General features: G+C 35.4%; 1 protein-coding gene across 2 annotated transcripts in view; it reads right to left on the bottom strand.

The window, feature by feature from the left end:
• LOC145686678 (NACHT domain- and WD repeat-containing protein 1) overlaps positions 1-25402 on the bottom strand; it is a 1466154-nt gene that overhangs the window by 825044 nt on the left and 615708 nt on the right. For both annotated transcript variants that reach the window (XM_081760197.1, XM_081760198.1), the window contains one exon: positions 14975-15328. In XM_081760197.1, the coding sequence (XP_081616323.1) occupies positions 14975-15080 (106 nt within the window). In that variant the 5' untranslated portion in view covers positions 15081-15328. The remainder of the gene's footprint in view (positions 1-14974; positions 15329-25402) is intronic.

Below are 25402 nucleotides of genomic sequence, written 5' to 3'. Positions count from 1 at the left end.
AAAGCTATTTACCAGATTAGAAATGTAAGAAGCGAAGAGAGTTAACTGAAGCGAAAAAATTCCAACTCTCATGGGTGCTATTTGTTTCGCTCCGGAACAAATTTCATCATCATCATCATCTTTCTTCGTTTCAAATCTTTTAATTGTATTCTTTTTGTTAATACACACAAAAAAACTTCTTCTTCTGTGACAATGACACGAGTTCTGACTGATGATATATTTCTCCCATTAGCTAATCGGAAAAGATTTTTTTGTGTAAGGTCCCATAGAAGAGAAACGTATGATATTTCCCTCTGGGGACTTTTTCCCGACTCTTGACACTTTTAACGCACCGCTCAATGTTATTATACGAGGACGATTCAGAAACTAATGCCTCCAAGGTAATATCTTTTTGTGTGTGTTTGACAGACAACACCGATACAGGTATCAGTGGAAAGCTTTCAATCTCAGCATCATTTTTTTTAAATAGTCCCAATTACGGGCAACATACTTGCGCCAATGTGAAACAAGATTTCTAATGTCGTCGGCGAAGAATATTAATGGCTACTGAAGACACCATTGCCAAACTGCCGCGTCAGATCTGTAGCGTTAGCTTTTAAGGTGATCCTTAAGTTCGAGGAAGAGCTAAATTCTCTGGGCGCAAGATCCGAACTATAGGCAAGACGAGGCAGAATGTCACCAACACTTTGCTAGCAGATGGGTTAATTTTGACAAGTTTGGCGAAGGAGAGAATGTGTGGCGGTACTCCATTGACTGACGTTTCATTTCCGGATCGTAATGGTATATTCACGACTCATAGCCGCCGATCAATGTTCCTGGGCGCACAACCTTCCGCAGTCAGGAATTCAATGACAGCAAGCTGTTTCAACCGGAAGTCAGCACTGAACGCCATGAATTGCTCCACTATTTTAGAACGAGAAGAAATAGGAAGGTGAAACAAGTGACATTCTATATCTTAAATATTAGTGCATTAATAATAAACAGTTCAGAATGTTTGCAGTATTATTGGTCAAGTTGTGGGCTTGGAGGCATTACTTTTACTTTGTGAATCACCCTCGTATAATTGAAACTTATTAACTAAGTTTTCTAAAATTTTGTAATCCTGTTATCTCTATATGGTGTAACTATTTTATAACTTACGTGAAATATGTTAATTGCATTGCCTTGCTATCAGTTTCTTTCTTTAAATAATTTCTTCAGTACGCACTGCTTAAAATACAAGTGAAAATTAGTCCCTAAGTTCATAAAGTTATGAAAAGTAAATAATTTGCTCTCTAATTCTAAACACTTTGTGAAGTTTTTTTTGCATTAATTTGAGCTTACTGCCATCGACTGGCATACACTGGGTAGTGATTAGAGTTAGGATTTAGATGTCTAAGCTTTCGGCATCTATGGCCATGTGAGTCCGTCACGTATGAGGGATGAAGTCCCTCGGCGATCACACTATCCGAGGAAAGGGAAGAAACGGAAGCGGCTTGGACTTGTATGTTAGATACCATCCCAGCATTTGCCTGGTGTGAAATAGAAAAAACTCAGGAAAACCTCACTTAGGATGAATGGCCTGAAAAAGCTTTTACACTTTTTCGGCCGAGTGCTCCCACTGGGAATCGAACCCGGCACTGCTCGCACCAAAGGCTAGATCGTTAGCGACTATGCTACGCGGGGCCACCTGGCATTCACTGCTATCGATCTTTAGTATCTATAGAAGTATAGAGATGTTCTATGCTGCTTGATACGGGTACAAGTTAATACAAAGTTAATATCTACTGGTCATATCTGAGGTAACCACAAGACGTGATGTTATAACGCGAAATCAATCATTATTAAAAATGCTCAAAGCCATTATGTGATTAGAACTTGAGTTGTCAGTTTTCCTATTTTATGATCCTGTTATATGTATTCAGTATAATTAGTAGGAATGAGCATGAGACAAGAATTGACGCTGTCGCATCTCGAAAATATGTCGCGAAATTGATGTCTCGTTACAAAAAGGAGGTTTAATATAATGAATTTTAGTGAGGGACAAGAGCAAAAATAACTGGCACATTTAAATCATTATCCAGTTTGAAATTTGGGTACAGATTTAAAATATCACCCGACTAGAAATTCAATTATACCGTGCCTTTTTAATAAATGTCGATTGGCAGTATTTTCAATAATAGTTTTTTTTCTTTTAAATAAACGATGTTCCATTCCTAAATGCTGGTTTGCTTTAAGAGAGCACAACAGTTGTAACTCTAAAAAGAGTGTTTTGGGGGGAAAATTCAATAAAAACCGTTTAAGATCTATCATCTACCTTAAACACACAGGCCCGCAATTAGAGGGAGGCTAGGAGGGACCTGGCCCCCTAAACTTTTCGCGGTCCCTCCAGACCTCAATACAAAATGCTATTATTAATACAGAAAAACAAAATTTAGATATTTGTAAGATAGTTTATAATGACTTGGCCATCCTAACTTATTCATATCGCCCCCCAACTTCTGTGGCTGGTTTCGGACCTGATCACACATCAATATTTGTCAACTGGTCAACGCAAGAACAGAAAAGTTAAATATTCCAAATTCATGGCAGAGTGGAGGACTCTCCCTGCTGTCCGCCTTGTCCCCGGACGAGAATATGATTGAATATCTGTTGTTTATTTTGGATACACGAATCCGGCGCAGATTTCCACCTTTGTTCCCTTTACGAATCTGAGTGGATACTCTACATCCAAATGGTGTAATTCACTTTCTTCCATTCACGATCACTGTGATTCCTCCATTCCGTGTCACATTAGAATTGTTCTTAGGGCGAAAGGTGGTCCAACGTCAAATTAATCTGGTAACTTGCCATTTTTGAGGTGGAGGGACACGATGGCACAGTGGTAGAGAGTTTACCTCTGGTTCGGTGGGGTCATTGTTTCAATCCTCGGTCAAATAAGTTTGTGGTGGACAACATCGTGTCTGAGTTTTCTTGAGATACTGCTGGTTCCTCCAATATTGCCATTCCACTAATTCTTTCATCATCATTCACTTGCCATAATCTCCGTCTTCCCTATCTTGAAGGGCATAATCATAGAACGCTGAAGTAAAAATTTGGTTTCAAAGATTTATTTTTTTCCAGGTGTTTCTATTATTTTCAAAACCATGTATAGTAAGATTTTAGCGTTTACAAATGAAGTTCTGTACTAAAATTCGAATGGATCTGACATATTTTATTTTTTTTTAATTTTAATTACCGGCAAGCTAATTATTGCACTTCATTAAGCATATACTTTTTATTTAAAATAAGCTACAGCGTTAAATAATTAGGTGCAGTACATTGCCTGCTAATTGTTAACACAGTTTCATGTAACAATTGCCCTCATGGGCAAGTTGCTCCAAAATGAAAATAACGTATTACTGCAATAAGCCAAATTACCTCCATATGTATATTCCCAAGAGATTTAATTTCCCCTTTTCGTTCTTGTGGTAAATCATGCTTTGTATTTTGTAAAGAAAAAAAATATATACATTCACAAAACTGTTTCCGTGAAAAATTAATGAAAACACGTTTAATACAAGGTTATTCAAAAAGAAAGAACCGATTTCAAACATTTATTTCTTCCAAACTACAAAAGATAGAAACATGATTCGAACGTTACTTGATCAAGAAAAGTTTACAATTTAAACAGCCTGGATAGAAGTTCCAATCACGACCGCATTGGCGCTGTTGTTTGTTGTTGTTTGTCTGTAGTGAAATGGCGGCGTCACCACAGGAGAGGTCTTTTTGTGTGCAACAATTGGCAAAACTTGAGTCCATTTTTGCTGTTCAGCGAGCATTTCGCCGTCAATTTAATAAACAACCACCGCATCATAAGCAAATTTACGAGTGGCATCGAAAATTCGTAGAAGATGGTTGTATCTGCAAAGGGAAAAGCACGGGACGTCCAAGAAATGAGCCACCGTTTTGACATTTGTCGTGTAACACACGGTGCCCATATTGAACGTTCGAATCATGTTTCTATCTTTTGTAGTTTGGAAGAAATAAATGTTTGAAATCTGTTCTTTCTTTTTGAATAACCCTGTACTTTGTACTTTATTTGGTATAAATGATAAATATACCGCGTAAAGCTTTTCTCATAGCCAGAATTAGAAAGGAATACCAACTCTTAATGTCTGTTACTTTGCGACAAGGGCGCCCATGTTGCGGTTTCCAAGGGGGGGCAAGTATAAGCGATATTTCAAATGTAGTCTCAAATTTTGCGGTAATTATTCTAAAATATCTATTGGGTTTTCGATCTTCCGAAGCACAATTTCCTCTAAAGAGGGGGGGGGGGCGAGCGCCCCACCTTGCCCCCCCTGATGGGCACCCTTGCATTGCGATATTCGTGTAAGGCAAGGTGCATGTTAGAAATTAATTATATCGATATTTATCTGTTTCACAGGATTTTGAGCAAGCTGATACCTTTCCTAAATTAGTGTTCTCAGCAATGAATCAGTTGGTTGATCACTGGCGAATAGTAATGTATATCAATCTTAGTATCTTATTGTGTTAATGTTAATCATGCGAGCTGAAGTATAACTACACAGGTTATATATATATATATTGAAAGAACACCATGTTGGTGTTCACAATTTTCTTTTTTTTTTTCTAAATTTTAACCCATCCGTTGTATCCTATTTTCACATCGTTCAACACCGGTTCTGTACCAAATATATAACAGTGGATCTGTCTTAAACCACAACATCGAACACTTGGGGCTCAAGTATTCATGCTAGTCTAGTAGCCATTCTAGGATAACTGACATGTGTTAAAATTGAGTTTTACCTGTTTTCGTTTCCCAATTTTTTGCTGCGTAAAAGAAGGTGTCTGTTTAGAATCGCTTCAAATTGAATTTTCAAATGTAATGTGCTTAAAAATTTGATTATTATGTAAAAGTTTGTATATATATATATATATATATATATATATATATATATATATATATATATATATATATATATATATATATATGGTTGCCGTATTTTGTACGGACTGTTTGCATTTTTGGGTCCGTGTCTGTGTCCGTATCGTACAAAGCATGAAATAGGAAAATGTCCGTTTTTGACAGTTTTTGGAGCTGCCCGAAAATTTCTGAGTCGGGAATCGCTAAAATCTCGAGCGAAAAGAATTGCGTTTTCATTATATAACTTATATTTGAGATACTAGTATTAATAAAGTAGGTTATGTTTTTCAAAGGGTGTTTCATTTTTCTATTCCAGGGTTCTTTTGGTTAGATTTAATATATATATATATATATATATATAATTTAATGGTATGATTCATTATACTAGTGTTAATGAAAAATATTATAAAACATGTTAGTTTCCAATAGTATTTTAAGTATTGCAGTAAAGAATTGTGTGATAACCTAAAAATGTGATTTTTTTGGTAAGAAATCTCAAAATATTTATTCTGTGTTAGGGCACCGTATCTTTGATGGATCGTCATCTTAAGGATTGTCCGTATTTTGAATCAAACAATTATGGCAAACCTATATGTATATTGCTCATAAATACATAAATATTATATAAAAGAGTGAAGGTAACTCAGTCATCAGTGCGTAGGTCATACTACTACAGCAAACAATGAAACATTTGCAAAGAACACTCTTTGTGACAGGATAGCAACGAATAAGATTTTTTTTTCTTTTTGAAGTGATTGTTTAAATACCTCGCAATCAAAACTATGTGAAAATGTATTTAGGAGATTTCACAAATTCATCTCCCCTGGCGGAAAAATAGGTACATTATTTGTATAACACTCAAACTTCTGTTTTTTTGTTTCAGAAATTGGACACACGGCGGCTCAGTAGCCATCTCTGCTATTTGGTGAAACAAATACGATATCAATACAATCCATCTTGCGTCATCTTACCTATACGAAAATACATTAATTTCCTTTTTTTTTTGCGTCGATAATAAAAGTACCATAAAGTATTGACAATGCGAGCCTCAATAATCTGAAATAACTCTTTCACGTATAGTTAGCATCAAGGCATCATTTCGGACCACGCTTGGGAGGGGGGGGGGAAAGCACCACCGACTAAGACTTTCGCGTTTTGTGCTAGTATATTAGTAAACAATCCATTAAATTATATGTATTCCTCAAACTTTGGGGGGGATTTTCCCCTCTCTTGCCCCCATAAATGACGCCCCTGGTTAGCATACGCGCCTTAGGCGCAGAATACCTCGTAAAGCACCATTTTTTTTTTGGCTCTATAACAATCAATTTGGAAACCGAAAGTTGATTTCTTCCATTTCCATTTTAAATAGAAAATATGTTAAGAAGGGAAGACGATAACGCATTTTTTAGAACCTTAAATCAACGCCCCCCCCTAAAAAAAATCCGTTTCTCGCTACCTCTTCTCGTGTTTGCTCTACGTAAATTAATATTAAAACTGAAAGCTGTAGTTAATTTCTTTAACTACCGGTTTTACGTAGTAGAGAATTAAGAATGAAGATGAAATATAATTTTATTATTGAGCCTAGTGCCGGATTTACGTATGAGCTAAACAAGCTATATCTTAGGGCCCCACTCGCTTGGGGGTCCAAAAAAATTTAAAGAAAAACTGATTTTAATGTAATTTCCAAATAACAAGCAGAAACAAATAAGATAAAACGCACATACAACAACGGTGTTTTGTATTGTTATGTACTAGGCTTTTACGAAGCTAGTAATAGGGCTCTATTTCTCAGCCCCACTTGTAATGAAGTCCCCGCTTATAATGTAGCCCCCGTTTCCCAGCCTTCCTTGTAATGGGCCCTTGTTTTCATTTAGATACCATTAGGTCCATAAATTAGCATATTGCATATATTTCAACTTAAAAAAGGCGATATTTTGTCGCTGAAAAGAAAGTTTGACATATAAAGGGCTCCTAAAACTTGACGTATAAATAACCGCATCAAACCTCAAGCCGGCCCTGGTTGGGACGGTAAATCCATCGCAAAAAACTGCTTCTCCCTATCTATTGCAACTTTTGCTCTGCAGTGATCAATGTTTATACCAGAAATGGTTGACTTCTTTTACTTTTAACGAATAGATGACCTCCGTAAACGAACTCAGCTCATATCTTTTCATCCTCTACACGATTAGAACGAAGCGGTCAGTGTCAAATATAGGAATAGGAGGGAAGAAAATAGAATAAGTGATTAGGTTTCGATAGCTAGATACAAGGGCGCCGATTTCTCTGTAAATTTGGGGGGCCCATTCAGATGCAGAAGGTATATATATATGAGAATTTTAAGACAAATTGAATTTAAATTATGTCAAATATTGTATATTCACAAATACAATAGGAGGCTCATATTAGTTTTGGGGAGCCCGGGCCCCTCGGCCCCCCAGGATCGTCGCCCTTGGCTAAATAATATTATTAGTGATGATACAAAGTACGAACGTAAATATAAGCAAGAATAGGAACGGCGAAAGAAGCCTTTAGGAGAAAGAAAAGCCTGTTTTCGTGGGACCTTAAATATAGAATTAAGAGAGAGAGGCTCATAAAATGCTTCGTGTGGAATATTGTTCTGTATGTGGAAGAAACATGGACTTTACGAAAAAGTCATGAAAAACGACTGAAAACTTTCGAAATATGAGTATGGAGAAGAATGGAGAGAATTAATTGGACGGAGCAGAAAACGGATGGGAGAGTGTTAGAAATGGTGGGGAAGTAAAGAAAAAATAGATATTATTAAAAAGAGGAAGACGAACTGATTGAGACATTGCCTAAGGAGGAACTCTGTCATGAGGGGCGTCTAACAGGGTATACTGGCAGGAAAGAGAGGGAGAAGGCGAAGAAGACTACAATTAATGGACACCATGAAAACAGACAAATCGTACGTGAAAACGAAAAGGCTAGCAGAAGACCGTGGAGCATGAAAGCTTCTCAGTCGTGGCAAGTGACCTGCCTATAATGGCAGAATACTTATAATGATTGTAATGACATCCTAGCCAAAATTAATGATAATTCGTTAGTAGTTCTTGATATTTTTTCTCCTGCATGAACAGACAAACATACTTTTACCTCCAGGACGGATGGAACACGGACAGACAGGAGTTTTGTCCAGTAAACGTACAACGATATTGTATATCTGACATCTGTGAATTACTTCCATTTCTAATTGTAGCTATTTTGGGCAACAGTACTTAAAAGTGCACAATATGTTGTGAAGAAGAAGAAGAAGAAAAAGGTAGAATATATGTGGAGATACATAAAATAATCATGTAATGAGAGTTGCTGTAATAAGATATAGTTATTTCGCGTTGCTATGACAACAGAAGAAAGATTTTTCATGGAGTTTTGAGAATAAAAGTTAATTGTGATATGCATTTGATGTGCCTAATTTCTCTTGTAATTATGAGTAAAAATTGAGGTGCTGGATCATGTTGACTTACTCGAACTGTGGGCAATAATTGTAACAGAAAGGTAAAAGAATTTTAACGGTAAGTTAAAAATATAGTCTGAAATGTTAACAAACGAAAACCCTTAAAAATTAGATAATCCAAAATATTATTTTAATTTATAATTTTGATATTATTATCCTTGTACAAGTTGGAATACTAATCACGTCATATGTGTTCTAATGTTTACACACATGGTCTATTTCTTGTATAATGCAAGATATAGCCTAGAGAAACAGCCAATCTAGCGTTGGGTAGGATTGAGTGCTAGATATGTGTTTAGTTAGAATTATATTATGGGGGAATAATATCAACTACGTGTTGTGTAAATAATGTGTGTATATTGGGACTAAGCGTCTATTGTAAAATGAATACTTAATGAGTCTTAATGACCATGTAGAAGCTTTAAGAAGCGTTCAGTCTGTTTTTGAGTTAATGGTCGATGGTGAACTTGCATAAATTACTAAAATTATCCTAGAGGGCCTTGTAAGATTGTAATATTAGTACATTTGTCCACTAGTCCACACTATAACTCTTTGATGGAAGTCGAATTTTTGAATTATGGTTCTTGTAATTGACAGATAGGGCAACTATCTCTACCAAGTTCGTTAATGAAGCCAATCTGTTCATAATATGGGTAATGGTGACTTTAAAGGTTATTACCCATATCCCATACATGGAAACCAACTAAGAGCTTTTTTCAATAGACAGTTACATATATTATTTTGGCCGAGTTGGAGTCGTTAATGGATTTCATTAATGGAGTCAATCAATTAACATCTTCAAGAGTAACGGCGATTTTAAAGAGTTGACTTGTTTTAAGTTTAACGTCCCTTTCAGCACCGAGGCTATATGAGACGTGAACTTACTGATTAACGTGGAATCCGAACTACATGATGGCGATTTTAAGAGTAGCTATGCATATTCCATACATGGGATTAATGACCGTTTCAACTGCCAGCATAGATACTTTTTTCATATCATCCTTTTTACTACTTTTTTACATACTTTATTAATTTATGTTACCTGGAGGATACTACGACTGCTGGAATCAATGCTAACAGTAGTTAACTTTTATGCAATTAATAGTAAAAGACTGCAGTGGTGGCGTAATCAGTATGACGTTTACCTGCAACTGGGATGCATGGTTGGGTTGGTTGCTTATTGTGGTTGCAATTTGAGGCGATGTGAAAATCAGAGCACTTCTCCTCAGTTGAAAATCAGAGCACTTTACTACGGGTGCTTTATAAAACTAAGATTATATTGCCACCCATTAGTGGGGATTTAGAACACGCTTGATAGCTAGATACGCAACAAGTCTTCCTTCTAGCAGTAGTAGAACTTATGCTACGCACGAGACGAGGAATGTCTCGCTTAGATTCTCTCTCAAAAACGAAAGGAGAATCGAGATTATTGGCTCTTTAAATTCGAGACGAGACGAGACGAGACGAGAAATTTCTCGAGCCTCGTGTTCAACACTATCTCATCCAAATCTTAGATTTCAAACACTGTTTTAATATTACACGCTTCATTAGTATAAAAGCTATACATTGATTAAAATATTGTACGAACAAAATTGAAGAGGATTTATCAACATTTATCCATGAACTTGAATTATAAATATAGCTTAAGGGTTGGTATCTCACACCCTTCGTGAATCTCTCGTTACGCGGAAGAATTCTGATAATTTCTAATTGAAATTAAGAAAAAAAATCAAGACATAAATTTTGTAACTAAATTTGGAAAATAAGATAAGACGAGACGAGACGAAAACATGTCTACTCCTACATTTCAGACGAGATTAGAAAGAATTCTTCGAGGATCGAGACGAGACAAGTAAACCTGATTTCTCGTGGGCAACACTAGTTGAAAGAATCCACAATGATCTTATTGCCATTACACAAAGCAGATTCTGCACCATTTCTGTTTGATAGCTAACGCGTTTCCAAAGGCGAAGTAATGGGATATGCACATCTCCCAGCTATATGCACTGGTTGAAAGTACTTCCCTTGCAGGAAGACTATTACATCCCCACATCAAGGCAAGTTCACCGTCCCCCCGTCAAAGACATTATCAGATGTCCCATTACCACTAGCTTCCGAACTTCACGGTGTACTCATAACCGTACAGACTACAACCCATGATCTCGAAGCTCTCTTGTATGATGGGAAACACTATGATCCCATGGCTATCTATTTTAGATTACAAATGAATTACCACGTGAATTACTGAAACCAACTACTCGTGCAAACTGCCCATTTGGAAATGGGATGAGAATTACAGCACTGTAACAAATTATACCTATTTCAAAGTGTGCCATATATGTGAGTGTGTGTTGCGATTATGCATAGCGTTTAAATGCTGTAATATAAGTTAGGTGTAACGGCACATATGACTTTACAAGAATATATCTTGAAGTTATTAGAAAATTAATAGAAAAAATATTAGAAAAATAATATAAATTGATGCACATAAGCAGATACTAACCTACTAACCTTTTGCTCTTCAGTTCTGATGATGGAGATCCAAAACGAAGTGATTAGCACGCAGTATCCTGGAGCAGTACAAACACTTAACAAATGCACTTTCGTCTCAATCTTCATGACCACAGACACTACTTTCTACTAGTCTCTAGAACAGAGCTGGATTTAGATTTGGTGGGGCACTAAACTACTGAAGATAATGGGGCCCTTTATGTGTCTAGATGAACGTAGGACCCTATATACAGAAATGAAGAAACCAGTGATATTTTACGAAGCACACTAGCAGAAGCGACCCCATTACTTACATCATAGGGGCCTACACAAACGAAGTACTGTTCCTATACGTAGATGTTACTTTATTTATTGTTTTTCTCATATTTTGAAAATTTACATTCAATTTTTTTTCCGTGAAGGTTTTGGGTCACCAAGAGTATGGGGCCCCAAGCTATAGCTTGTTTAGCTTATACGTAAATCCGGCACTGCTCCAGAACATTTGGAAATGAACCAACTATTGCTCCTGTGACATACCCACATTTCTGCCATGCATATGCAAGCATGCCCTTTAGGACTGGTGCACAAAATTGATGATACACAACAGAATGCATTTTCATTATGAAAATTCTGCCATATAACTTGTACACCGAACAAGTGAACACCTGCTACAATTAGTTATTTATCACAGTTTTGATATAAAAAGTAGTCTTGCCCTTATTATAAGCAAGTGTTTTGTCGTTAAAGGTGGAAAGTTTGTTGCGTTTAGTCGAAAAATAAAAATATGTAAAATGTTTGTTAATAAAATCTCCGTTTTAAAATGGCAATAGGTTCGTGAGATACTCGTAACTGGGTGACCTTGGCAATACCTCTGGTGGAAGTGCGCGAGCTTTCCGCTGTGTGTCGCTAGTTGTCGCTGCAGCCAGCTGCTTGCTGCTTAGGCAGCGGACGGCGTATTTTCACTTAGGTACTGCAGGAGTAGAGTTCAAATCACGATAATGGGAATTGTGAAATGGAGGTGGTGATATTTAAATTACGAAGACAGGAAACCATTGGATTATGGCTGTAAGGAGACTGAAGCAGAAATCTGACCACTAAATTGCTCAGGAAGAAAAACAGGTTTGGAGACTGAAAAAAAAAAGAAGGGAAAGAAAATGAATGAAATAGTTTCTGGTATGTATGGTAATTTGTCATATTAGAATTAGTAGCTTCCATTTCACTTTCCTTATTGTCTCATATGAAAAAAAAAATAATAAAGGAAAGAAACTTTGAATTGGTCACCTTACGTAACCAGTTAATGCCTTGGTTGGACTATATGAATGAAACTCTTTTGATGTTTGCTTTTAATCAAAAATTTACATTTCAGTAGCTAACCTTGGTCATTCATATTGGGTAGAGAATTCCTATATTATTTAACGTATCGATAAGAAGTACTTTATTGCGTTTAAAGTGGGAATTTTATATCTAAAGATTCGAGTGTCAAAAAAATCCTTGGAAAAAAGTTAATGTGTGTTACTTTTCACATTGGATGTTATATTTGAGAATTGATTTACTTCAAAGGAGGACTTTCATTATTAACTCTCGTACATGTTCATAAGGTTGTGAGTTCGATTCCCGTCTAGGTTAATGCTTTATTTAAGGGGCCGCGGTGGCTCAGTGGTAGAGCGTTCACCTCTGGTGCTTGGGGTCCCGGGTTCGATCCCAGCCCCCGCCAAGTGAACTTTGTGGTGGACAAACACCGTGTGCGTGGGTTTTCTCGGGATTCTCCCGTTTCCTCCCACTTTCTTCATTCCACCATTTCATTCATTACTCATCATCACCGTCTCCTTTAGCCTAAACCGGCATAACCGAGGGACGTAAAACTCAAAGATTTCATTTCATTTCATTTCGTACATGTTATTTGTTACTGAATTACACAAAATAAAGTTTGTTAGTTGTTATTTGAAATTGGGATTTGCAGTGATTTGGAATAGATACGAACCTATTCAACCCTTCTATGGTAACTATCGCGCTCACTCGATGTGTGGACGTTAATTGTCAGTACTGGTTGTTTTATTTTCGGGAATTATTTTGCAGTAAAGAAATTTAATGTTTTTATATCCCTAGTGGGTAAAACAGCTAGAACTTGGAATTGGCGGATACATGGAATTATATATGTGTATTTCATTACGCAACAAGTTGCAGATATTTAATTATTTAATATTGAAGGGAAAAGCAAGAAAGAGGCCTGTTTTATGGATTGCAACTTGGTATCGAATCTTGTAATAATCTTTATTGTCATCTATTCTTAGCAGGTGTGTATGTATTCTCTTATCACTAATAGCAGAACAGACACAAGAAAAGTGAATTCTAAGTTTCCAGGTGTATCTTCTAAGAATGGGCTGTGAACTGAATTTAAATTCCCTTAATTGTTCAATGCGTCAGCAATAAATCGATTGTATTTAGACGAACTGGCAATAAATACATTGGAGTATGTAACTTCGTAATATGCACGGTAAATTATGGGTTATCAAGTATGAGTATTGGAAAAGAACACAATATTCTGCAACAATGATGGTCTTTGCCTAAGGTTTCAAGATTGAAGAAGAAAACACACTATAACGGACCACGTACAATTGCCTAAAACAGATTTTTGGTTTGATTCAGTCCAACGTCCCACACTTATGCCTGCTACGCTAAAGGAGACGTAGACCTTCTGATTATAGTGGAATCCGAAACATTTAGGTCGTTCAACTAATATTCACCAGTTTATATCATTTTTCTAATATATATTCGAACAATCCCTTTGGTATTCTCTGCTCGTCAGTACTATTAGGCATGTGTTTCATCGACCACCAGTCTATTCCATCGCACTTTGAAATAGGTATAACTTGTAGCATGCTGCTATTCCATTTTTCACTACAGAAATTTCAATTTAATTAATGATTTCTCTTACTAGTATCAAGATCTGATTAGTATAGTGGCTATTGTGCTGCATTAACTACTGCATTATTTAAATTCCTACAAGTTCTCGCACGGCCGTGTTTCATAACACAAGTCTAACTCACACAGTTTTTATATGTTCCTGTGGGTAAGAGAGCTCTTAACTCTGAAGTGAAAACAGATATGTAAACTTTGGTTGAGGAAATGGATTCAGGAGTAAATTCCAGTGCTACTTGATACCTCATATGTCCCCCTTGCCATTTATCATATTTGACCGCGATTCAATATGGCGCCTTTCAAAATGGCGATCATGCACTGGAAGTACTCCTACATATAGATGCTCTACCTTCATTTACAATACTGAAGTCAGATCTATCAAAAGCTTTTTCATTTTTGTGCCAAAATGGTATTTTTGGATATTGCCTACTGGATTTGAAGATGGTGTCTGTGTAGCAGCTCAACGAAGCATTTGCGCATCGAGTGACTATTACTACGTTACTTAGCAACTCGAACTGAATCTTGTCACAAATTTTCATCAAAATTCAACTCTCACGATTTATGGACCTTCCTCGTGAGTGTATCACTCACCTTGTTTAAAATAAATACATGGGCAAATATGGATTATAAATGCGGCAAGAATATAGTGATAACTTATATCACCTCCTGTATATGTCGATAGTAATGACTTAAAATATCCCATCTCGTGGAGGTATTTTCAATAAACGGGCGAAAAAGTAGCTCTACAAAAGATAATGATGACCTATTTTCAGTGCTATCGAAGATATGTCCGGTGGGAGATTTTATAACTCCGGGTGAATTAATCACTGTAAATCGAAGGTGGTGAGTGCGAAATCTTGCCTTTATCCATCCTTTTGGCCTGTTCGAATGAGAAGCGAGGGGCGGGGCCATCGGCTTCCTTTATTTTTAACTTATTCGCTTCCAGTTATTCTTTTCATGAATCAATAAGTGGCAACTATTGTAATATACCATTAATATTCAAAGTACTTTATTAGGCATAGGAAAAAATATACTAATTATATTCGTATTTTACATTTGAAGTGACAACCATTCAAATGCTTCAACAGAATTCTACGAACAACATATACCTGTCTTGCGTGCACGGCTTTCCCCACTTACATTTGAATTTCAGAGTGAAATGAAGAACAAAGCCTGGTACTTACCTCCACGTGTTGAAGCGATGAATATTTTGACGATCCGTGGAGCCAACCATTTTGATGACGTCAAATGTCCCTGGAGAACTTCCTGAATGATTTCCTCTGCGTCCATCTCGCGATTTTTTTCTTTTTTTCTTTTCTTACGGTCTTCACCACAAAATGAACGAACAAGAAGATGAAGAGAGAGTGTGTGTGTATGCCTTGAGGTCAAATGGAATGAGGTGAAAGGTCAGGTGAGGTCGGAGGTGGGCTGGCGATCGAAGACAACTGGATTCACGGAGACGCCATTATTCAGTTAATGGGCTTCGATCTCTTTAATTAGATCACATCAGAAGAGTTGATTGCCTCCAACGGTTAGTCCTGAAATTTCAGAAAAAGAACAATGAGGTTATTATTATTATTATTATTATTATTATTATTATTATTATTATTATTATTATTATTATTATTACTTCATAGCGAAAATATATATATATATATATATATATATTTTAGAAACTTGTCCATTTGGAGTACTGTAAACAGAACTGCGTGTAACTACAGCACACCAATTTGGTGCAAAGTTGTTGATATATGTGCAAAATAGTTCATCGTTAGAAGTATAAACATGAAGTCATTGCTTTATAGCAATTTTACAATAAAATAAATACAGAAAACTGGAACACAAGAAAGCAACACAATAATAACATAGAAATTACGTAATGAAATTTCAATCAAATATATTTAATAAAATAATAGAAATACAGCATTATATGTAAAAAAAAATGGGATGGTAGACTATCTTGGGGTGTTAGTTCAAGCCAACATAAGAAATATACAAACAATAAACTCTGACATAAACTTGAATTCATGGGACGAGACTACTGGCACGTTCTCGACGCAGAAGATAAACACCGTGCAGAGTTGGCAGCAGTACAAGAATCCTCATACACATAAAGAAAATTTTACAAAACGTCTGAGGTGTAGAAACAAATTTGTACTAGTATAATTACGAATTTGATTAGAGAAATCATTTATGTACAAAACTCTATATACTAAGTACAGTCTTCGAGTTTTTGCCGTACTTTTTCCCTCTAAAGCTGGCAATCCTGATAAGCAGCCGACTTTCTCCCTTCTCTGCTTATGACGGCAATAAAAAGAGCAGCAACAACTACATTCTATCTCGACCTTACTCGAGTCTGGTTGCTCAATAGAACTTAAATTTCAACTATAATATATAAAGAAATAAGTCTGTGTCTTGTCTTCTCTGAGAGTTCAAGCGTGCAGGATACGCTATGCTTTCAAAATGAAGAACTTGAAAGACTCTTCGCTGTAAGAGGAAAGTCTTCAAGACAAATAAAACAAGAGAGTCTTGACGTAATATTGAAAAGAAGTTGTGACAAATTTTGATAGCTACAAACATTGGTTCCTCACGAAATTAAAAAAAAAGGTAAAAATCATTGCTTTGCAAAGACCTGCCAGATTTCCACTGGTTGTTCTCAGCATGACTCCTAGATCGTCGATGTTAAATTTGTCGTTTTCTCTCTGTAAACGTGGCAGAGAATCGAAGGAACTGACAATAGTTTATCCTTTAATTACAAAAGGATACAAATAGTTTTGTTTATTTCTATTTAGAAATGAGAAGGAAGAGTGAGTAGTTTATCTTTTTGTTGCGAAGGATACAAATAGTTTTGTTTATTTGTGTTTAGAAGTAAGAGGAAACAGAGAGTAAGATCATTTTTTTTTAATAGGGAAGGATAGAAAAAGTTTTGTTTATTTATGTTTAGAAGTAAGAGGAAACAGAAAGTAAGTTTATTTTTTTAATAAGGAAGGATACAAATAGTTTTGTTTGTTTCTGTTTAGAAGTAGGAGGAAACAGAGAGTAAGTTTATTTTTTTAAATAGGGAAGGATAGAAAAATTTTATTTAATTCTGTTTAGAAGTAAGAGAAAACAGAGAGTAAGTTTATTTTTTAAAAAACAAGGAAGGATACAAATAGTTTTGTTTATTTCTGTTTACAAGTAAGGGGGAAAAGCGAGTAGTTTATTTTTTTCAATAGGGAAGGATAGAAATAAGTTTTGTTTATTCTGGTTTAGGAGTCAGAACGAATGAGACGATTAGTTTATTTATTTTTTAAATAGCAGATGTGTATATATAATTTTGTTATTGCTATTTAAAAATAAGAGAGAACATAGTGGTTTATTTTTTAGTTATGGAAGGAAACAAATAGTTTTTTTATTATCACTTTGAGGTAAGATTGAAAACATTGCAATGTAATAATTAAAAATCTCTCGGTCGGTCAATTTTTTCGAAAAATAATTTTCTTCAGTTTATTTGTTCTTCTAGCGCTTCTCACTGGTTGATACCATATAACAAGTAGCAGATTTTAAGGATAGTAAAATTAGTTGCGGGACAGCAAAAGCATTCCTTATGTTATCAGGTTGAACCCACAAAAGTAATACAGGATATTTGATAAAATCAAGAACATGTCTGGATCACATTTTAATAATAGTTTTCATTTAGCTACGCCACGGGAATTGATCAGATTTCCTTTTCTGTTTAACGTCGCACGATTATGCACCAAGACTAAGGGATACGATCATGATGAGACGGCTTATAATGATGGAATGAAAATGGGACGAGAAGGAAGAAAGTTGAGAAAACCAGTGATATTTGTCCAGCGCAAAGCCGTTTGGTGGGATCTGGGATCAAATCATTGACCTCGCGTTTCAGAGATCACCGCTGTTCCAGCCAGTGACTAATGATTGTATGAATCAATTTGTCTTTTAATATAATAGACTGGATGAGTGAGAAATTCCACTTTAAAAGATTAGATAAGAAGGTTCAAAGAATTTTATTATTATTACTTTTTCTTTAGAAATGCTGCTCATAGATGCACAAAAAGGAAATATTTCCTGCGAGAAGTCGTTTCAGCTAATCTTCAAACTTAAGAAGAAACATTGGGCAAGGACTTCTAAAATATCATTTTGGGGATATGAACTTTTAGGGCGCTGGAAGAATCTTCCGACTTAGGATGCAATAAAGATTTATCTTGGATTAATCTTTAGAGTAACACATTTATGGTCGTCTCCAAACAAACATTTTGAATTATGGGAATTGACTAAAGAATTTTTTGTTAATAATGATTAACATGAATTGAGTGAATCCGTCGGTTTGGGTTGTCCGAACATAGCTTCACTTGGTGATTGGATCATGAAAAGTTATTTAGGAACAATTGTATGACGGTTCATGTAATTCCACTGAAATGTCATGTTACTGTATTGTCATCGAATTTACGTATCTGTACAGAATTTCAGAGGTCTACTTCGTATTGAAAGAGTGAAACTGAAGTAGAAGAAGTTAACTTTAACAAACAGAAGAGCTACTTAATAAAACAATAAGTTAGAGAGAAAATTATGCAGAAATTTTGCATTGTCTTTGGGTTTGCACTCCTGTACAAAATTTTAGAAAAAAATGAAATGAAATGAAATCTTTGAGTTTTACGTCCCGCGGTTATGCTGGTTAGCCTAAAAGAGACGGTGATAAAGAGTAATGGATGAAACGGTGGAATGAAGGAAGTGGGAGGAAACGGGAGAACCCCGAGAAAACCCATGCACATGGTGTTTGTCCACCACAAAGTTCACTTGGCGGGAGCTGGGATCGAACCCGGGACCCCAAGCACCAGAGATGAACGCTCTACCACTAAGCCACCGCGGTCCCTACAAAATTTTAGAACTCTAGTTAGAATGGAAGTAAATAAAATTTAAGTAGAAGGATTTGACCTTAACAAACAGAAGAGCTACCTAATAAGACAATAATCTAGAGAGAAAATTATGTGGAAATATTGGATTGTCATAGGTTTTACTTATCTGTACAAAATTTCAGAGCTATGGTTATTGTAGAAGTACGTAAAATTCAAGTTGTTGTAAGAAATAGAATTAATTGACTATAACAAACAAATAAACAGAAAAGTAATATGACGATTTTTTTATAATATGGTTTGTTTCTCATTATAATCATAATTTCGATGGTGAAAGTCATATACGGGCACAAGAAGACAATTCCAAAGAACACTTTACGTAAGACAACTATACATAGTATTGTAGAAGATCAATCGATGATATTTCTCAGGGGTGCTAGAAGGCAGTAACATTGCTCCAATATGCAGCGCCAAGACGGAAGACCTGGCTTCTTATTGTCTTCTTTTCCTCAAGGACGCCTTCCAGAAAGCGATGGATGGTGCATCTTTAACGCACACAAAACATACATGTTATGTATACACAAAACAAGGCAACATCTCTCCTCGGCATCCGGTCTCTAATGCTAGCGAGTTCCGTCTGTTTCAGAAAAAAGGAAGGTTTTTTTTTTTTTTTTTACCCGCACGAATTCTCTTTTCACGAGTCCCTATGGAAACACACATCTAAACTAGGTTAGGGCGAAACACACACAAAACACTAGCCCACTTCACAAGGAAGACCCAATCATCATTTTACTGCGTAGCTGCTTGTCCCTGTAAGCAACTAGCCCCCAGGCCAGTTACTATCACGAAAATTTAAGTTCCTGAAGACGAATGAACTTAGCCAAGAATCATCATAAATAATAGTAATAAAAATAACAAAGGAATACAAAGGGAGTAAATTTACATAATATTATTTTTATACAAAGAGTTTCTCAAAGTACGTGAGGCCAGTGCTGGACTCATGCCTACCTAAGGCTATCATTTCACACAGGGGCGTCATTTAGGGGGCAGGAGGTGGCAATTGCTTCCCCCCCCCCAAAGTTTGAGAAATACATATACTTTAATCGATTGTCTACTAATATACTAGTATAAAAGGCGAAAGTCTTAGTCGGTGGTGCTCTTGCCCCCCTCCTCCCCAAGCGAGGTCCGAAATGACGCCCCTGATTTCACATGCTTTTCTTTTACTTACAGTAATTTAACTGTGTTCTCAAATCTTGCAACCTTTACTCATTTCCTCATCTTTGTTAAATTTATTTAAGATTACTAAAGCACGAAACGTAAGGAGCCAATTGAAAATATAACATAAAGAAGAAAGATAAGCCTAAAAAGCAATAAAATAAAAAGTATGTTTTGAAAGCATAATTTATTTTTAAAAATAACAAATAAATGAAAGAAACCAAGCTAAAAAGTTAAAATAATTTTATTTTCAACAACATTACTTCTTAAAAAATCTGTTATGCACAATTAAAAACGAAAAGCATGAGGAGCTCTCCCATACACAATCACTTCATATTATTTTCAAATCTGAACTTATAAATTAATTGTGTATGGTAGGTGGACTGAATTAACAGAGAAGTCGACATTGCACTAGTAGCCAAAGAAGAGGCAAGACCTATTTCGCTACCCTCGCAAAACAAATTTGGTGAATACTGAGTTGGTCCATGACTTGATAAACTCATTACTCATATACGACAATAATTGCTAATCTTCTCTTCTGTCAAAATCCACTTCTTGATTTAAGTATGGTTAGATATTGTCCGAAAGATAGCCGAAAGGCAACAGTACCAGATTTGGATATTTAAGTGCACGGTTGCCCAAAAGTACGTATACACCTTTGCATTGATCAAGTATAACATTCTAATTTGTGAGTTTTTTGCTTCGGCTCTTCCAAGCTTAAGATGTAAATAAAAACACATTAAGAACACATAATAAAGAAACTAAGTCTACCTGATGGATAAGAACAAGAAATGATGTAAAATGCAATGAGCTGATCATTACGGTACTGCATATCTACTTTTGGGCCACCCTTAAATCTGATGTTTCGAGTCGTATTTAATAAGATAAGTCATTACCAACTAGATGAAATATCTGAACTATATAAGTTTAGTGGTTAAATTCATTAAAAGCATATACTCAATTGTCCTCATAACTAGATATGTTTATTAAGTTCTGAGCTACGTGTCGGTATTGCCTATACATGGTGTCAGCGTCCAGGTTTCGATTCCAGTTAGTTGACATATGACAATATAGTGGAATGTTTTAAACGAAATAATATGTTCTTAGAATAGTACGTTCTAAGCGATAAAAATTACTTTTTTATGTTACATCCAAAACAAAACTATCAAAAGTATAAGCGTGGGGCCCTCAAGTATTTTAGTACTCTTTTATCTCAATTATATCTGGATAAATTGACCTTTCAAATATCTAAGTGTTTCGCGTACGGTTTTATGGACCTCCAGTTAATACTTTGAGTGCTGAGTTCTGAACTGCTGGTTTTTCAAAGAATGCTAGGCTTTTCTGCAACCTTTTAAAAAACTATATGTCAAAATCTGAAAAAGCTAAAATAATACAACATACACCGTTCAAAAGTTTAGAGCTTCCTCTTTATTCTTATATACAATATTATGTATTCCAACCACACAACATTTGAAATCACAAATAACATTTACACGTAGTGGAAGGAAACTGAATGCGAATATGAGAACTATTATCTCAAGGTTACTCTACTGTCATATCTAATATTTCTGTTGTTACATAGTCTAGATCATTCTCACAATCGTCCAATAACTCTCCATCAAACAAATCACCGTCACTGTTGATCAATTCCGCTTCTAAACTGAAGCATATTGAATCGTCCGACAGGTCAAACAATAAGCACATGGTTTTTGAACCCTGGCGGTAACAAAGTACTAATTAGGATCTTCATGCCAACAATTGACGAAATTCAGAACTACAAAGTCCAAGAGATATTTCAAAACTGCTAACTCCGTATAATAAAGGAGCAAAACTATTGAAATACATTTTAAATCACATCACGTATGAATACGGAATTCCGCGGTCTACAAAAGATCAGGTACTCCGTAAAAATACGGAATTAGCACTCAAAGTGTTAACGGACTTGGGCGCAACCGATTCAGTTTTTAAAATTCTGATGTTAAATTCAAAAGAAATCGAATTTAAGGTTTGAATAAAAGTATGTTCATTTACAGTTTGCAGGTATTTTCACTTGTCATATTGGATAGTATGTTTGATTAAAAATAACAGTACTGTATTTTTTATCTTTCTTTTAATGTAATTATGGATATTATCCACTGGAGACTCGTGGCGAAGCTTACGAACAGTCGGTAACATTGCATGACTATTATTCCCATTCGTTCTGTAACATCTTCAGTATCACTAGTAGAACAAAATAATTTTGTCTCGTAAGTTGTATATGTTCGTAATGCTTTCGTCCCATACATGCAAAAAGTAAGAGATATTACTTTTTTTGCACAAAATAGTGACAATCATATGTGTCATATGAAACATTGGAACTCTACCAATAAAAAGTAAGAAACTATTTTCTGGTAGTAGTCTGTTCTCCTTGTCGCCCCATTTTACACGCCTATGGGTATTATATACATAATACATCTACGGTGACATGTTCATAAAACCCACGTGAAAAGATTAAAAGCATGAGGCATCTCTAGATTATAGATAATCGTCTTTTGTAATAGTTGGTTTTATAGTGTCACATACAATACATGATGAAACAAAAGGTCTCCATTTCCCCCCACACAATAGAATTGCAAAATAATCAACTGCGTATTTATCCCAAAGGCTTTAACAAGATAAATCAACGTGCATTACAAAAAATAACGCGTTAAAGAAAGAGAATTACAATACTTACGTAATCGTGTCATTTTCGGTTTTTTGGGGCATTTTCCTTCCTCCAAAAACACTATCTAGGACCAACGGAAAACGTTTTTTAATTGTCAAACTTCTATCAAATGCAGCGCCTACTCTGGCGACAAGCAAGGAAAGCAAAATATGCGTGTCGCATACGACACTCGGGGACCAAAGACAGTAAAACGAGGGACATCACTCGTTCAAAGGATTTCCACCAGAATAGTCTAGTTTTCACGTTAAAATATTGCTTAATACCTCATACATCAAACGAAGACATTACGTTTAAAGTAATCTAAAAAGAATTCTTTACGCGAAACATAGTGGCCAATATTATAAAATTTAAAGTAACCCTCAGTCGATAGAAACAATGCATCCCTAATTATTAATAAGAGATAACTAATTATCACACATGAACATACCCAAAAAACACCTTGAATCCGATCAATATAACTAATTAAGCATTTCCAGAATATATTACACATAGTACAGTAATACTACAAAACAAACAACGAATTATACTCATAAAACAATCTTAAAACTTATTTTAGGTACAATATTTTTATCCTCCCATTCTCTCCTTAAAACTTCATTTAGTTTTGGCTCTAATGCATTAAGTGCGAGACATGTTTTCATTTCTCGTGTGTACGCCATATTCTCAAATTCATTTCCTTACAACACTTTTCGTTTAATTTATTTAAAAAAAAAACTAAAAAAAACTCATAAATATTTTAGATTAAGAGAGACAGGGAAGAAAATTCGAGTCGTAGAATGAATGAAAGAGGCCAAAAAGTGTATGTATGTTTTTTGTTTTTCTTTTTTCTTTTTGTTTCCTTTTTTTTTTTTTTGTTCAAATGAAAGTAGAAAATTAAACCTTGTTAGTGCACTTCTGCGTTCTAATTGAAATTCTGTGTTAAGAGAGTTACGACGAGGAAAAAATATTCTTGCGCATTTTCTCTTATTTTTCTCTTTCTTTTTTTTCTCTGAGTGTGTCTTTTCTATCTCGACTTTTTTTTTTTTTAAAAAAGGCTATACATGTATAAAATAAATTCAAGGAAAGAATCGCTTTTATTTAGGTCTGTAATAATTACAGACTATGTTTTGGGGGCAGTTTCTTTTTCTCTCTGTTTTTTCTTTCCTTTTTCCTAACTCTTTTGTTCTACAGCTGCGATTTGAGGCAGATTTTATTTTTTTTTTAAAGACGTGATTTTACTTCTTTCATAGAGATAGAAAGAAAAGAGAAATGAAAGAAAATGATGTTTAGGTTGGGTCTTTTATTATATATAAATGTGCTGAGCAAATCTCCTTCATCAACTGTAGATTGTAATAAACAAAAGAGGAAGGAATGAAAGAGGGGATAGAAAATATTTTACAAATCAGATAGACACTAAAAAAATCAAGAATGCAAACAAACAGCAAGTTGTGCAACAAGATTTACCATTTTACTTTATAAAAAAAAAAACTTTCTACCTCTTATTTTCATGTTAATTTTAACGAAAACATATCATCTCTATTCATATCCGTTTCACAGTTAAAAATTAAAAAGGTAACACTACAATTATGTAATATTAAAGGTCGCAATGACATTACACTCGACAAAATGGTAAAAAGATTTTAGCTTATGTTTGTCGCAATAATGACATACCTTATCCAATGTACACAGAGAAAAAAATTCCTATGCGTAAATTCTGTAGTTTTAAGACTTCAAGTACGACTATATATACACTATTCTCCAGCAAACTTATAACTGAAGACGCATGTTTTATAATAGGTCTACTGTCCGTATAAGTGTCTGTATCTACACGCATTTTCCGTATGACTATATACAGTATGGCGCTAAATTCGTTGTACAAAAGAAGAGGAGTGATCCCTGGGAATAAAACAAACAAAACAGTTCCAATAAACATAGGGCAAAAACCCCATCGTTTACGTGTTATAGGCTGCTGAAAACATGAAAAAATGAATTTTAAAGGTTCGTAGCTCCAAAACTATGGGACGTACCTAGGTCGGGTCAAGACTTTACTTAGGAACTAGTATGTGCCCTATCCAAAAATGCGTGTTACAGAATCCTGAGGTGCTTCCACAAGAATTTTTATAGAGGGAGTTTGACTACGGGCCTATGATATAAAGCATTCTCCAACTACCTCGATAAATATTGTTGCGTGAGTACCTTAGGATTCTAAAACATGTATTGTTGGATAGAGCACATACTAGTTCCTAAGTGAAGTCTTGACCCGACTACAGTAGTCCCATAGTTTTGGAGTTATGGGCCTTTAGAATTCATTTTTCAGTGTTTTAGGCAGCCTATAGCATGTAAACGATGGGATTTTCGCCCTATGTTTATTGGAACTTTTTTGTTTGTTTTACTCTCAGGAATCACTACTCTGCTTTTGTACAACGAATTTAGCACCATACTCTATATAGGTGGTAACAGTTGCATATACAGATGGACGTATACAGTATAACACATAGCTGACGTATGTAGCATTCGTATACTTACGTAATGCACGGAAGGCTGTTAGACGTCAGACATCCTGCGGCTGCATGACCAAACATCTAAGCAGGAAAAATGCGATACGTATGTAGCATATTGATAATGTATAATCCACTCAGATTTTCAAAGTAAATATATGGATTCAGTATATTTGTACAATGTACCACTGTTTGGATAACGGATTTTTCTCAGTGTAATTTGGTCAAAGATAGTTATTTCAACTAACAGGGATCCTTATTTCGATTACTATAATCACGAGTTTTCTGTCATTATCAAGTCACTTGTTATAAGTTCCAATGAAGCACAGTAATCAGGTAACATCTTCGTCTTTAAGAGAA

Source organism: Thermobia domestica, chromosome 5 (genome assembly GCF_964235325.1).
Source record: "Thermobia domestica chromosome 5, izTheDome1.hap1.1, whole genome shotgun sequence".
NCBI lineage: Eukaryota > Metazoa > Arthropoda > Insecta > Zygentoma > Lepismatidae > Thermobia > Thermobia domestica.
Note: the sequence above shows the minus strand (reverse complement) of the source record. Positions and strands in the feature narration are given on the sequence as shown.